Source organism: Schistocerca serialis, chromosome 3 (assembly GCF_023864345.2).
Source record: "Schistocerca serialis cubense isolate TAMUIC-IGC-003099 chromosome 3, iqSchSeri2.2, whole genome shotgun sequence".
In the NCBI taxonomy this organism is placed as follows: Eukaryota; Metazoa; Arthropoda; class Insecta; order Orthoptera; family Acrididae; genus Schistocerca; species Schistocerca serialis.
Genome location: NC_064640.1, coordinates 732,537,858 through 732,555,174, shown reverse-complemented (window position 1 = coordinate 732,555,174; position 17,317 = coordinate 732,537,858). Strand labels below are relative to the sequence as shown.

General features: G+C 38.2%; 1 protein-coding gene across 1 annotated transcript in view; it reads left to right on the top strand.

The window, feature by feature from the left end:
- The window catches only part of LOC126471166 (CLIP-associating protein 2-like), a 62,255-nt gene that overhangs the window by 24,501 nt on the left and 20,437 nt on the right, over positions 1-17,317 (top strand). The window contains exon 6 of the mRNA XM_050099269.1: positions 10,039-10,090. Within this exon, the coding sequence (XP_049955226.1) occupies positions 10,039-10,090 (52 nt within the window). The remainder of the gene's footprint in view (positions 1-10,038; positions 10,091-17,317) is intronic.

The following is a 17,317-nucleotide window of genomic DNA, read 5'->3' as shown; positions in this document are numbered from 1 at the left end:
AGATATGTGTGTTTTGGAGCACACCTTTGATGACCCCATGTTGACTCCATGAGATCATCAAGTTTGGACCGTAGATCATTGCAAGTGTGTCAGCTGATTAGATGAATCACATTTCTCGTTACACCAGGTCAAAGGTTGTATTCTAGCATGCCACCGTCCAGGTGAACAGCTGCTCGAAATATGCAGTTGTCATAGTTGTATCATTTTCGTATATGAGCAGGCACGTGCGTGCATGGCTGCTTACACACACACACACACACACACACACACACACACACACACACACACACACGCAAACCACTTTTATAAGAAAAAACTTGCATGTATGTGTATGATACTTCCATGCCTTCTGTTTGATACCACATATCATGAGAAATAGGCCTGAATTATTATTGAATGCTGACAACCTCTCAGTTATGGTGGCCGTCCTTTGCTGGCCTGATGGTATGCAAAAACAATGTTTTGACACACATTTTATGGAAAAAAGGTGTTTTTCTATTGGGAACTTCATTGGGAGTGAATGGCTTTTTAAAAAGTGGCTACCAGCAAAAGACAGAGGACCATTGTATATTTGGCAAAGAATATCGTTTACAGTGCCAGGTTAGAAATACCTTATTAATGTCCATATCAATTTCATTGACACTTCTTTTCAGACTGCAGGCAAAGAATATGTAGCAATTTCTAACATGCAGAATAAAAAGTAAGAGCTTTAACGAATTTTTCCCTCTTTCCTGCCCACAAATGAGCTGTGGTATTTGCAACATTTCTCTGATTTTGGCTCTCTAATGCTGCTAAGTGAAGGAAATTATTTCATTAAACATGTGTATAGGTAAAGCAATGTTTTGTGGTTTGACAGTGTGACCACTGATGTGAATAAAAATGTCATTAATAAAAAGAGCTTCTGCTATGACTCTTATGGTTGCAAAATAGTAATGGGATATTAGCAGTCACCTTTCAAAGAGATCAATCTAAAATGCTTGTAGACCTAATGTAACACTATGAAATACAACTACATAAATCAAGAGTACACTTGCAGTGGCATGCTATTGATTGCTGAGAGTGCAAGTTCCTAAGGGCAAGTTCCTTTATATGCAGTGATCCAATTCAGGTGTTTTATGGACAACTAATGTCAGTGTTTTAAGATGCCAGTCAATACCCCTCCTCATTTATATTTTCATGTACGTCTCAAATTTTCCATTGTCACAAACAACATGGAAAGGACCATTACTATCTGCCAACACCACCACTGCCAATTATCTGCATCCAGTGTGTTGCGTCTACTCAATCATGCAGTGCCTTCAGTAGATATGGGTGTAACTGCCTAAACAAGTGACTACAAGATATCTACTGCTGTGCTTCAATGAGTGTAATAAGTTAAACTTAATCCCTTGAAAATGAGCTTCCATATCACTGTTGGCTGCCAATTATCAGCATGACCTTCCTTGACATTATCCTTTTTTCCTGACTCTCAACAGTCGACTAGCATCTTTGAACAAATATGTTTGTTGTCACATGAAAGTTGATCTGTATCATTACATAAAATGTTAATCTTCAAGAAACAACAGTCTCAAAATATTTCCACACCTCTGAAGAATTCCATTGCAATACTCAAAGGATTGTTATAGGTAGGAGGCTACACACATCAGGTTATAACCAACTAGTTGCACTTCCATCGTGGATGTACTCCACTTAGATTTTCATATAGCCACAAAACCATTTTTGTGCAAGAATATTGTTCTTTTATACTCTAAATTATTTCTTTTAACACTGTCCCAAATATTTATAGTTCCTTCTGAAATATCCATCATTTATTACATCAGATGCAGTACTTAGATACATTTGAATATTAAAAAATACTTTTTCTGTTCTGTAAAAACATTCATATTTTTCGTAATAAAGAAATTCATTATATGATATGGAAGAGGTCTTAATAGAAATTCTCCTCAGTTACTTGAGTCTTTGAAAATGGTAATTGGTATTAAATAGACAGTTATGGGGACACATGAAACAAAAGTTAGGTTAAAGTAACGCTTTTTTTGGAAATAATTGTTGTATTTACAAATGATTGCTTTGTTTACTTATAAGTAGAAGGTTTTGAAGTTGACACCAGTTTTCCACATTTGCCTATGCTAGAGTATCATATTAACATTAATTTTTTCCTTACAAGGGTAGTTAGTTCACACAATCACAACGAGATGTCTGTACTCTGGGTAGAAATCTGTGATGTGGCGTCTCTTTGTTGTTGTTCCCATGTAGTAAAATGTGAGGATAGAAAAAACAAAATTTTGATTTGTTATTAAGTACTTCGTAAAGGAAGGTATGAAAGCAAAGGAAATTCATGCCAATTTTCAGAACACACAGGGAGACTGTGCATCTTAATTTTCAACTATTGCCAAGTGAAGAAATGAGTTTAAGTTTGGTCAAGACAGCTTAGATGATGATGATCCACTGTTTCAGATGTGCCACCGTTTCAGAAGTTACAGCAATAGTGCGTAGAATGCTCATGGAGGATCATCGATTGAAAATGCAAGAAATTGCTGAAGCTTTAAGGATGTTATCTGAATGGGCACATCACATTTTAACAGTGGAATTGGATATATGAAAATGATCTGCTGGACGAGTGCCTTGGCTCGTAATGCAGGTTCAGAAATGTATTAGAATGAAAATGTCTAAATGTTGTTTGACCCTGTTCATAGCACTACTAAACCCCAGAGACGAGACAACCATCAAAGCAGTAGAGACTTGTTGATTCACCACCACCGGAGAAAGCAAAAGCAATACAGTTGGGTGGTACGGTCATGTTGTCAGTTTTCTAGGATCCAAAAGGGATTCTGCTGATAGTTTATTTTCCAACTGGTCAAACAATTATGGAACAGTATTATGCTGACCTGGACTAACTACAGTAAAATATCCATGAGAGAAGTCCAGGTTTGGCAAGGAAGAACATCATCTTTCATCAACACAAGTACCATTGAAATGGCAAAAATACACAAACTAAAATACTAAAATACAAATTGCTGCTAAACCCACCTTATTTGCTGGATTTGGCTCTGTCAGTCTTCTTCTCTTCCTCAAGCTGAAAACTTTCCTCAGTGGACAGACATTCTCTTCAAACAAAGGACTGACAGTTGAAGTTGATGGATATTTTGCAGAGCTGAGATCAAGGCACTGACTGTTGCTGGGTCAAGTACAGTAGTGTAAACAGAGACTATATTGAAAAATAAAAAAGTGAGATAAGTCATTTCTTTCAATCCCATTCCAAGAACTTTTCAAGCTACCCTTGTATTTCAAGTTTTTGGAGTACCAGTCAAAAAATTTGTAAACCTCAGGAGACATCACACTAATGCCATGTAACACTGTCTCTAACCATCATATGAGCTGGAATCTAAAATTTTCGGGACTATTGTCACCATCTGGAAAGTAGAAGAGTAGATCTTTGCCCCACTAGGTGGCTAGAGCTGCGTATCTGATGAGTCAGTGTGCAGGGTGGCATTCAGCTGGGAGGATGTGTTGCATGTCCAAGTGATTTCCGTAATTCTCTGTGTTGGGTGTGTGATGATTTTACAATGGATCCGCGAACAGAACAGTGCGTGTGTATCAAATTCTGTGCGAATCTCAGGAAAAGTGCTTCGGAGACCCTTGGAATGATTCAACAGGTGTTTGGGGGACAGAGCATGAGCCGTACACATGTGTTTGAGTGGCATGCTCAGTTCAGGGCCAGCTGTACAGACGTCGAAGATGATGCTCACACTGGAAGGCCCATTAGTCGCACAATGCCAGACATTGTTGCCAAACTTCAACAACTGGTTTGTGCGGATCGATGTCGAACCATTCAAGACTTTGTGAATGAAGTGGGTATTGGTTATGGGACATGTAAACGAATGTTGACTGATGAGTTGGGTATGCATCGTGTCGCCACAAAATTTGTGCCAAAGATTTTGACTGCTGATCAGAAGGCACAGTGTGCTGAAGTGTGCATGGACCTTTGTCAGACCGCATCTGATGATCCAACCTTTTTGTCACGGGTTATCACTAATGATAACAGCTGGATTTACAGTTACGACCCAGAGACAAAGCAACAATTGCCCCAGTGGAAGAGCCTGGGCTCTCCAAGACCCAAAAAAGCAAGACAGATGAAGTGCAAAGTGAAGAGCATGATCATCGTTTTCTTTGATACCAAGGGAACTGAACACAAAGAATTTGTCCAATCCAACCAAACAGTGAATTCCTTGTACTACTGTGATGTTTTGCGATTGCTCCGTGAAAATGTGCGGCGATAGTGGCCCGAACTTTGGTGTCAAGGGAACTGACTCCTGCATCATGACAACACACCCTGTCGTGCATCCTTGCTCACCAGGACCTTTTCGGCAAAAAACGACATGGCGACACTGCCCTATCCACCGTACTCACCTGATTTGGCATGACTTTGCGCGCTATTCCCAAAACTGAAACTCAAGTTGAAAGGCCGTCGGTTCAACACTCAAGATTCAAGAAGCATCGCTGGCAGTGATAAACACCCTCAAAGAACAGAACTTCCAGAAAACGTTTGACCAGTGGCAGAATTACTGGGATTGGTGTGTACGTGCTGATGGAAACTACTTCGAGGGTGGTGGTGACCATTATTCCAAAGGTAAGGTTTTCAACAGATGGCAGCACCAGACCCGAAATTTTGGATAGCACCTCGTAATAACCTTAGTTTATCAAGGAAGACAAAGCACTAGTTTGTCAAGGAAGAGGATCTACGAACTTCTTCAGGTGTGTCTGCTAAAGCAAACTCATTGACGATTAGGTGCCATGGAGATACAGAATTGTGTAGATGTTGATTGCTACATTTTGCCTGTTGTTCAGAATAGTCCCAACATTTCTATTGGATTGCAATTAGACTAGTTGGGGTGCAGTAATATGCATGAGTGTTCATCGAACCAGGAATGTTTGCAAGCAACCCTGGGAACACAGTTGTTGTCATTTTGGAAGATGGAAGTGTTCACAGCATGACATCACGAAGACAGGGTAACACTTGGCCACCGAGAGTATTGAAGTAAACATCCTGGTTCATGTTCGAGGTAACATGAAGGAGAGGTGAGCTGCACGGAACCAGTCTACATACTGATGATTAAAACAACAAACAACATTAAGTGCAAAAAATTAATTTTCTTACATTCGTTCATAAAAATCTATTATTGAATACACGCAATTTTATTAATTACATACACATTGAATAGGAAATCAATATAATGAAAGTTATGATGTGCAAACCCCCCCCCCCCCCAACCCCACACACACGCGCGCACGCACGCACGCGCACACACACACACACACTGTCTCTAATTACAATGGAACATTAACAACAAAGCAATAAGCCTATTATACGTTTTAATTAGGCATGAAGTGTGGGTAGCAGAAATCCCTGTCTCTTCATCCTGATGTCAATTTCCATAGGAAGGCATGAGTCGTGCAGGTGTAGGAAAAAAGGAAATTTAGTACAACTGTGAATACAAAATTTATACTGTTCCAAGAAAACAATGTTCAGCATTTGCACTAAGCTGACCCACACTCCATGCCTAATTAAAAAGTATAATAGACTTATTGCTTTGTTGTTAATGTTCCATTGTAATTAGCGGTGTCAACCAATTCTGCAGATTTTCTTCGTGAATCTGGCAATGCGATTTAGTATGGTTCACCATCACACCTTCCCAGATACTTTATTCCAACTGCTGCAGTGGCTCAAAACTTTGATACTATATGTCCGGAAATGTTTAACCAATAGACACATCACTTTATATAAATGATTTGACACACAATTAGGCACGATTTTAAATTTTTATTTCTGGGCATCGAAAACACTTCCACACTCTTGGCTTCCTTCCTTCTGCTTCCTTTTCACCACTGCATTCGCCACTTGGTGCTCCAAGGTCAAGGATGAATATTTGAAAATTGACTATGAACGAAATACTGTTCTGTGTGAGTGTTACAGTCATTTACATTTTTACATAGTATCATATTCTAATTTCTATTTAATACTTACTAATAACATTTGTTTAAGTAGGTCTAAAGAAAGTAATGTTTTTTCCGTCATGACAATATCGATATTTTTCTATACACAGTTTCATCAAAAAATTTTAATTTTTCATAGTTACATTACTTTCAGTACAGTTGTTATGTTATACATGCATTTAAAGGAGTAACCGTTGACTTGGATTTCAGCATTTCTTCTCTGTATAGTTTTGAGCAGAGCTGGGAGCAATTATCAAACAGTAAGCTTTTAGGTTTCCCCACATTTACAAAAAATACATACTCAACGTGTCTCTTCCCATTATTTTCTCATAGCATGCGCTTCTGTACTGTAACATCATTCCGGAAATTCCGACTTGCTTTTACAGCTTGTTCTTTATCAGAAGGTTTCTTCCTCCTCCTAACCTCTACGTCTTCAACAGCTTTTTATCTCTGCTGAACACATGCTGTCTCTTTAATTTAATTTTCTACAACATTGACTTGTGTTACTAATTTTTTTCGTGAGCTACTGTAACCTTTGCAAACATATCTTAATGTAAAGATGTTCCGTCTGCACTGAATACACATTCCTCCTCTTTTTTCCCTAGTATCTAGTTTGCTATCACTAATAGTTGGCTTCTTTATTCACATTGTGACATAACAACACTAATAATTCTTTCAGTTTGTGTGTCTTTTTCTTGAAATGTTTCTCTTCTATTAAAAATTGGTCTGAATTTTACACATCTTCATCATTTTGAATCCACATTGATACTGTATTGTATTTTCAGGCAAAGCTGTTTCCCTACCACTTGATATGTACTCCTCCTCACTGTCACTAATATCCACTAATTATAGGCTTCTTTATTCATATGTTGCAAAGGGATTATAAATTCATCATCACTACTGTTACGTCATCATTACTACTAATTGAATTGCACTTGTCATTGTGTACGTCTGCTTTTACCTACAAGTAGGCAAAATCTTTATCGGACATTTGAGGCGTAAATTATAACCTCAAAAAATAATTTGTTCGAGTGAAAAGAGTGGCGTATCGTATGCAACTGTAGTGGATCTTTTTTGTTTTGTGGCAGAAGGACATTAGCTGTCTACAAATTATTATTACTGTTTACTGGCATTTTTACGCCAGTAGACCGGTGATTCTGTTACATGAAGTGGTTTGCAAACGTGGTGTGTTTGTGTGTTTGTGTGTGTGTGTGTGTGTGTGTGTGTGTATTTTTCTGCTTTCATTGATTTATGTATTCAGAGTATCTTATTCTAAACTTTGTTTGTCTTTCACATGTATGCTTAATGATAGTCATTGAAGGTTAATTGACGTATGTCTGCACAACTTCCAACAGTGTTGGTAACTTCACTTTTCAGAGTCGTCGCAGATCGTGTTGAATATGTACCAGAATGTTTTTCCCTTCATCTCAAATATTCGTAAAACTTGTTTGGTAATTCCAGTAACTGAGGACGAAGTGTAAAGTACTCACCACTTTCTTTTTAATACATGTATAGCTCATTCACATGCCTTTGGCATCCTTTTAATAGCTAAAGCCACATGGTAGCACTTATCTCCAAGCACAGAGGTGGTGGTGTATCCATCCCAACCTAGGAGGTTAAAGTATAACCTACTTCGTAAATAGAATAGATTCTAATCTAACCTAACCTTCTTGATCCTGTCAAAAACTGACGAAGAAGATTGGATGCACTGTGACCAAGCAGTCGTCCAACGTTATTGGGCGATCTCTGTCGATGGCCTATGATGACCGTTGTCAATACTGCTGTGAACGTACTGCTGTCAGAAATCATCCTCCCCCATTTCACCACTCGTGCTTCTCCTGTGTTGTCACTACCACATGGTGTGTGCACATTTCCCTCAATCCCCACCACACCAGAACTGGTCTGTTCATGATTAAGAGCATGAGCAGGTACAAGTGCTCATACTCAAAATGAGTGAGTGTCTTATCCTCTGATACTTTGTTACACATTTGTGAGTTTTTACTCTTCAGTAATTCATTCATTGATTCAACTTACTCCTTGCTAATTGATTATATGTGACATAATCATCAGAGAATGCCTGCTTTCTAAAGCCTTGCGCACTTGTCTGTTCCAATAAAATTTTGATTCAACTTGCCAACTATTGACAGGAAATAATTAGTAAATAGGTTACACAACACTACATTCTGCCCTGCTACTTCGGTAACTACGGGTCTTACAGTTTTAATTCCATTCTGAGACCTGTCTGTCCTCTTCATATAATACATTATTTTAGCATGTTCAATTATATTCTTAAGTAATTTACAGTTTTGCCTGTAATAATGTTCTGTAAATGGGCTGTGACTGTCTGTATTACGATATAGCTCCCATTTTCTCTCTCTGTGTGTAATAATGCCATTGCTTCTCCAAACTTATTACTTATTTCTGCTTACAATTTCTGAATGGAAAAGACCTAAATAATGCTGAAGTAAAGAATGTGCAAACTTCGTATGAAACTGCAATGTAGGTGTTTATTTTCTTTGGCTGTGTTGCATTACTGTATTTCTGCCAGGAACTTTTCTGTTAAACAATGTGATTTTTAAGTCGTACACTATAATTCATGCAATTTGCACAATAATGCAACTCTTTCCATTGTCCTTAAATATAAAATTTGATGCTTTACAACTTTCATTCTGTTGAAGCTTTTCTGTATACTGCGTTAAATTATGAAATAGGACAAAACTTTTATAAAGAAATGAGATACCCCCCACCCGCCCCCAAAAGCCCATATGTTTCCTGTACTACCAAGCCTAATTTGATTTATCAGTGACTGATTCACTTCAGTATTTGATGAGCTAAATTTGCTATAAAATTAACTGTGTGGGGTGCAGAGTCTTTGAATAACTCCAAAACTTTCTAAATAGCCCAAAATAATTTTTTGATGCCCTGACTTAACACATGTGGAAAATTGGCACAAACTTAAAAAGTCTCTTTTTTTTTTTTTTTTGCATGTTAATAAAGTCGTTAAAACTTTGCCCAGCTTTCTGTAAAGTATTACCAGCTACTGAGTTTCCTTTTGTGACGAAATTGTAATTCCAAACTGTTTGGAATTGTCACTGATTAATCTACATCTTTATTTAACCGGTTTCTCAGTGATTTTTTAAGAGTTCTCCATAATACTTAACTTTCAAATTCCTTATTCATTGTTTCATTAAAAATAATGTTTACAGCGGTCCATAGAACATAGAAATTGAACCAATAAGTTGTAACTTCACATTTGAGTGTGATTTGCATTTACACAGTGATTCTCAATATGCTACTGTGTGGCGGGAGCCAAAAACACTTTCTTATTAATTCAAGTCTGAAAAGTATCAGTATGGAGATGCAGGATTTTTGGTTTATGGTGGTACCCCCCTTGAATCCTGTTCACTCTTGTGCAGAAACATGACTGCTCAGAAGTGGTGGTGTAGATCATTGTATTCAACAGTTTCCACAAGAATGACATGAAAGACGCATTTTCCAAAGTAATGATGTCTGCAGACAGGTAGACACCAAAAAATTTCTTTATTAGCCAATGCTTGGAGCAGCATAGTAACTGATTGCTGTTGTGGTTAACGATACGGTCATGCATAATAACTTTTAATTATTGTGTTTGCTGATATTTTTGGGGGTTACTTTTGTTGTCATTTGAGATTTTCATTATATTCATCAATTGTATGTGTGTAATACACATGCAATTTCAAATAAGCCAAGCAACAGATGATATCATTTTTCATTAATTGTGTGATTCCCATTTTTCATTTAATTTAAAATGGACATTGTATCTTAATGTATCAATGACACATCAGATAGGAATATTAGACTCATTTGAGCATAAATTAAGTTATCAAGAGGTAGATGAAAATTCGCTTCACTGTACTGCAGTTTTTAACCATTTTGAGTAGCTGCATATAAGGAGTAATTTATTAATATCAATCTACAACACATTGTTCAAATTTTTTGGTAAAAGAACACATATACAGTAGTTGAACATTAACTTATTATTGCTGTTTCCATTTTCTGTTGCAGAATTTGGATGGCCAAGATTCAGATCAAGATTACAAGAATATGCCATCGGCAGGTTTGTCACTTTAAAATAATTTCCATATAAAACTACATACTAAGTAAAACGTAATTTTACAGACATAGTAAAATCATGAATTTATATTGTAACAAATGATATTGCATTTGTTTTACGTGGGAATTCTGTGTAAAGCTAAAAAAGGTGTGTGTGGCTTCATTCACAACTTCAATATTTTTACTTTTTTAATCAGTTTGGAAAGAGTTTACTTGGGTGTAATGCTGATACTTCATCCCCATCTGTTACTGTATTCTCTGATCCTATAAAGTCTGCTTACATCACAAATTCATGAACCTTAGAAGGAACCCACTCAGGTATGTAGACTGGGCATTTTAGAACTTCATACAAAAGTATTATTATTCATGCTCTGCAATGATCTAATTGTAAGTGGCACAAGTTCTAAGGCATTTAGAGATATCATCGACAGTTTCATCATAGATGCTTTGATTTGAAGATCAGTCAGTCTTCATTTTGACCCCAAATGAAGGTGAGGTTTCTTGTATCCTTTATAAATGTGTATAAGAAAGTAAGGGAATTCAGAAATGCATTGCAATGGAAAGGAACCAGAATTAGCCACAAAATAATTTGCAAAACAATTGTGATTTAGACTGGAGATTATATTGATTTGATTTGCACAGGGAACCAGAAAAACAGCTCACTACATTTTGCACCAGAAATGAGTTTATTGTGCAGTTTCTCTCCCTGCCATTCCCTCGAAGTGCAGTAGGAGACCAGTTACCATAGCGGCTGTCACTAAAATAGACATCTCAAGGTCATCTCACCGTCCTACAGCATTGCCAGTTAGTGATAATTTCAAAACCTTTTTAAATGTTAGACATCTCTATTTTTAGTCTAGAATATAATGGAGTTCTTCACAAAATAAAATTCTTCCCAGCTGCTACGAAAGAAAATAAATAAATAAAAACTGATGTTAAAATAAGTTTTGAACAAAAGTATTTCTTTCCTTCAAGCTGCAGAAGAAAACAGAATCACTGACATGTGTGAACAGAAAATAATGTATGAACATTCTCAAACTTTACAGATGCACGTGGTACATATTTTATCTTGAAAACGTGAAAGTATTCAGAGATTAAAATAGAACACTGTAACAGGTGTGAAACTGTTCAGCCCATGTAACGAAAAATGTCGTCGGTGATGAATTTGTGTTCTGTTAGACCTAGTAGAAACTTACAGTCAGAAAGTTGTTAAGAAAACTGTGAAATTAATTTTGGTAACATATGTGACACTATTATTGTATCGTGTCACATAAGAATGCATTTTATTATGAGACACTCCATACGCGACAGCACGCAAGTACACGTACACCATCAACAGGATTTTAGTTCCGACAGGTCACCTTAATACAACCGAAAACATTCCCTACCTCCCAAAAAATTTGTATTTGCAGATTGTACTTCTTCTTTACTGCACCCATCACCTAAATTGCTGATATATGCTGTACAAAAAAATTGTAGATACTTTCAGGCCAATATTTCCATTGAAAACGAGCAAAATATATTTTTGCGTATGATTTTGTGAGACCCAAATTTAACTGCAGTATACTACAAGACTATTACCCTCAGCACACAGTAAGTGTATTTTACACAAAATTTTGCTTTTGCTGCTGCAATGTCTCTACATTCAATTAAAAATTTGTGGCCATCATTGTACTTTCTGAACCAAAAGCAGAGAGAGAGGAGGCGACAAAGAACAGAGGTCTGTGAGACAGAATAATTTAATTTCTCAAAAAGACCACTCTGTATTTTTCTAGCTGTCAGATTCTCTCCTCTGTTGTAGTATTAAAGTACAGTTCTACGCACTTAACATTTTGTCAAAATTGTGAAATTGTGTAGTTTCCATTTTCATTTACATGCTCATATCTAGAGATTCTGCCATCTTTACTACACTGTTAATATGGGATACTGTCAATTTGGAATTATCACAAGGTTTTGTTGTCATTTTATGAACTTGCACAAAATTTATATTATTCCTGGCTACTTCACTATTGGCCAGCCCAATGAAAAACCTTCATTACGTATGATATGACAACCTTGTCCTTCACGCACATTGACTTGTGTAGCCCCTTGCTACTGCATTACACTCAGCAATAAAACATGACTACACCGTTGTATGGAAGACGAAAAAAACAGTGGAAGAAAATTTCTGAAGTGTAAGAGAGAGGACAATGCAATAAGATGAAATACAAATGTGAACAAATTCGATACATATTTTGTGAAAAACTGTCATTGTTAATGAATGCAGTACTGAGAATCTTATTTTTAATGGCGAGTAAGCTAATTGTGACCACTTTTTACAGATTTATCGCATATCTAAGAGAGAAATTCATTTACAATCACCTGCTATAACGAAAATTAATTGCGGAAAAAATTTAAATCAAGTAAGCTCTTTATGTAGCCTACAGTTACCTAAATTGGAGCATCTTTTGATTCTGTATCTTCAAATTCACTGTCGCTTGTTTCTGCCAGGCGTTTATCTTCGTAGGTTCCCCTATGCTGACTCTTAACCCATGGCTCACAAAATCAGCTTCTTGCACTGCTTCCGGATGTTTTCTGTACCTCACCCAGTCATGCTGAGTAACTTTGTAGAGAGCGTCATGTGTTAGATGGTTGACAGCAGCAAGTATGACAGTAGTGTGTGTGTGTGTGTGTGTGTGTGTGTGTGTGTGTGTGTGTGTGTGTGTGTGTGTGTGTGTGTGTGTCCAACCACTTCTTGTTTAACCTGGAACTATATCAGCTCAATAGGGTTATATTGGCAGTGATAGTGGCAAGCATACCATTTGGTGTCCCATTTCATTTGCCAGTTGATCAAATTCAAATGTCTTTCTTGTACCTAGGATTTCTTTTACAGCCAGGAGTTCATCCTTCGTTTCATTGATTGAAATGAAACATTCTTTCTCTTTGACCACTCCATAATGTCTGCCTTGCGCCTATTTGGATGTGGCAGCTTTTGTGTTTGAATAGAATGATAACTGTCATTATCCATCATGGTATCTGAGTCTTCTTCCAGTGGAACAGTAGTTTGATGTTACCGCCAAGTGCGAATTGCGCGCAGTTATTCGGTTTTTGAATGCAAAGGGCACTGCGCTGATTGAAATCCTACGCCAATTGACAGAAGTATATGGTGAGTTGTGCATGGATGTCAAAAAATGTTTGTAAGTGGTGTGGAGAGTTTGCAACTGGTCAGATTGAAATTCACGATGAACAAAGAAGCGGGAAACTGTCAGTTTCTGAGGAGACAGTGTTGACGGTTGAGCAAAGCATGCGTGAAGATCGGCGGATCACCCTGGATGATCTCTGCACGTTGGTCCCTGAGGTTTCTCGAAGCAACACTCATAGAATTTTAACGGAAACATTGAACACCGGAATGTGTGCGCAAGATGGGTACGGTACCATGCATGCTGACTGAGCACCACATGCGGCAACGAGTTGAAGCTTCCCGCGCATTTCTTCACTGCCTTGCAGCTGAACAGGACAACATTCTGGACTCAATTGTCACGTGTTATGAAACCTGGGCATACCACTTTACACCTGAGACCAAGCAACAATCATGCCAGTGGCGGCATCCTTCTTCACCAAAGCTGCGGAAAATCAAACAATCACAGTGTGCTGGTCATGACAACGGTTTTTTGGGATTGGAAAGGGGTATTGTTTGTCAACTTTATGCCCACTGGGACCACAGTTAACGCTGACAGGTACTGCAAGACTCTGAAAAAACTCAAACGGGCAATTCAGAACTGGAGAAGATGAATGTTGAGCAATGGCATACACATTCTCCATGACAACGCTAACCCATACATCGCTCGGCAAACAGTTGCTCTCCTGCATCAGTGGAACATAATCACCCACTCACCCTATAGTCCTGACTTGGCACCCAGTGACTATCACCTGTTCCCTAAGTTAAATGAACATTTTGCCGGAAAGCAATTCAGCTCCGACTACAAGGTGAAAGAAGAGGTTCATAACTTTCTGAACAGCATGGCGGCGAGCTGGTATGACATGGGCATACAAAAACTGCCACAGTGTCTACAAAAACGCATTGAGAGAAATGGCGATTATGTTGAAAAATAGCTAAATGTTCAAGCTGTAAACTGATGTAAACCATTGTAGAAATAAACAAGTCTATGTACTTACAAAAAATAGGAGACCTTACTTTTGGGACTACCCTCATAATTTGTCCTCTGGCATGAAGCCTGCAATCAGTGAACCACGATGTGTGATGATTAATCTGACACCTCCACCAGTAGGCACTTTCAAACCACCGTTAACTTGGGAGTCGTGCCATATACACTTATTGGTGTGGTTCTGTCACACGCAAGTTTTATCTAAGTACACTACAGGTCTATTGTCCTTAGCATGCGGTAAATGCTTTGTATGTAACAACTTCGCTCTTGCTGTTTCATTTTCTTTGCAGCCTATCAAAAATGTTTGCCCATCATTTTGTTTTCTGAATCAGAAACCAAGGGAGCAGAGAATACAAAGGAAGGAGGTCTATGAGCCAGAATAATTGATTTTTTCATGGGGATCACTCTGTATTGTTTTACTGTTGGATTGTATGAACATCAAGAGCTCTGATGGAAACCCAGTTCTATGCAAAGAAGGGAAAGCAGAAAGGTGGAAGGAGTATATAGAGGGTCTATACAAGGGCGATGTACTTGAGGACAATATTATGGAAATGGAAGAGGATGTAGATGAAGATGAAATGGGAGATACGATACTGCGTGAAGAGTATGACAGAGCACTGAAAGACCTGAGTCGAAACAAGGCCCCCGGAGTAGACAACATTCCATTGGAACTACTGACGGCCTTGGGAGAGCCAGTCCTGACAAAACTCTACCATCTGGTGAGCAAGATGTATGAAACAGGCGAAATACCCTCAGACTTCAAGAAGAATATAATAATTCCAATCCCAAAGAAAGCAGGTGTTGACAGATGTGAGAATTACCGAACAATCAGTTTAATAAGCCACAGCTGCAAAATACTAACACGAATTCTTTACAGACGAATGGAAAAACTAGTAGAAGCCAACCTCGGGGAAGATCAGTTTGGATTCCGTAGAAATACTGGAACACGTGAGGCAATACTGACCTTACGACTTATCTTAGAAGAAAGATTAAGGAAAGGCAAACCTACGTTTCTAGCATTTGTAGACATAGAGAAAGCTTTTGACGATGTTGACTGGAATACTCTCTTTCAAATTCTAAAGGTGGCAGGGGTAAAATACAGGGAGCGAAAGGCTATTTACAATTTGTACAGAAACCAGATGGCAGTTATAAGAGTCGAGGGACATGAAAGGGAAGCAGTGGTTGGGAAGGGAGTAAGACAGGGTTGTAGCCTCTCCCCGGTGTTATTCAATCTGTATATTGAGCAAGCAGTAAAGGAAACAAAGGAAAAATTCGGAGTAGGTATTAAAATCCATGGAGAAGAAATAAAAACTTTGTGGTTCGCCGATGACATTGTAATTCTGTCAGAGACAGCAAAGGACTTGGAAGAGCAGTTGAACGGAATGGATGGTGTCTTGAAGGGAGGATATAAGATGAACATCAACAAAGGCAAAACGAGGATAATGGAATGTAGTCGAATTAAGTCGGGTGATGTTGAGGGTATTAGATTAGGAAATGAGACACTTAAAGTAGTAAAGGAGTTTTGCTATTTAGGGAGCAAAATAACTGATGATGGTCGAAGTAGAGAGGATATAAAATGTAGACTGGCAATGGCAAGGAAAGCGTTTCTGAAGAAGAGAAATTTGTTAACATCGAGTATAGATTTAAGTGTGAGGAAGTCATTTCTGAAAGTATTTGTATGGAGTGTAACCATGTATGGAAGTGAAACATGGACGGTAAATAGTTTGGACAAGAAGAGAATAGAAGCTTTTGAAATGTGGTGCTACAGAAGAATGCTGAAGATTAGATGGGTATATCACATAACTAATGAGGAGGTACTGAATAGGATTGGGGAGAAGAGGAGTTTGTGGCAAAACTTGACCAGAAGAAGGGATCGGTTGGTAGGACATGTTCTGAGGCATCAAGGGATCACCAATTTAGTATTGGAGGGCAGCGTGGAGGGTAAAAATCGTAGGGGGAGACCAAGAGATGAATACACTAAGCAGATTCAGAAGGATGTAGGTTGCAGTAGGTACTGGGAGATGAAGAATCTTGTACAGGATAGAATAGCATGGAGAGCTGTGTCAAACCAGTCTCAGGACTGAAGACCACAACAACAACAACATCCTCCTCTGTTGCAATAACCAAGAACAGTTCCACATGCAACCTCCTTGTTGAAATCGTCAGATTCTGTAGATTTCTGTTCTCATTGCTATCCCTTTCTAGGAGAATCGATACAGTTTTTCACATCTAGAGATTCTGTTGAGCTAAGACGGCCTATAGAAGATTTGGGAATAGCACACTCTTTTCCTGTCAGTTTATGAGGTTACACAAAATTTATGGCTTTTTCATTGTTGACCTGATCAGTAAAAATTTCAGTACATTTGACATAATGATCTTAGATAGTTTTCGATTGTCTTTTCACCCTTTATGCGCACCGACCTGAGTGGCACTATGTGCAGGCCTTTGCTCTTGCATTTCGCTCACTACCAAACACAGGTCAATGCACTGTTCCATGGGAGACTGAAACCACAAGTGAACACACGATATCGCATGGAAACACTGAACGTTCAGCCGGTGCTCACCTAAGGAATTTTTAAGATATTACATGTGGCAACAAAGCTATCAGGTGAGCGAATTGCAACGCTATGTGCCAGCAGACTTCAGGGAGCAGGTGTGTCCTTGAGGTGCCTAGTTTCATGGTGGCTGCTCTAGGTCTTTATTATACACAATTTGTTTAGGAATTAATGACCTGAATATACTGTGTCTTTTGGCCTCAAACAATTTGCATTGGAAAATTGAATGTGGTGCAGTTTTATTGCCCTCCATATCCTTTCTGTGCAAGTGTTGATTGAAGTTCCCATGGCCATTTATTGTTCCTAAAATGAGTTTCATCTATCATTCAAATTATAGGACGTATGTTAAATAATGGGTTTGGCATCATTAGCTTGCAATTTTTTGTTTTTGGATCTTAGTCCAATATTCTGCATGCTGCTTACTAATGCAGCTATGTGGCTTTTCCATCACCTCGGTGATGATTATGACAGTTTTCAGCCCAATAAATAGAGTAGTCACTCCTGTCATTGCCAGTTCAGCGTTGTTCATTG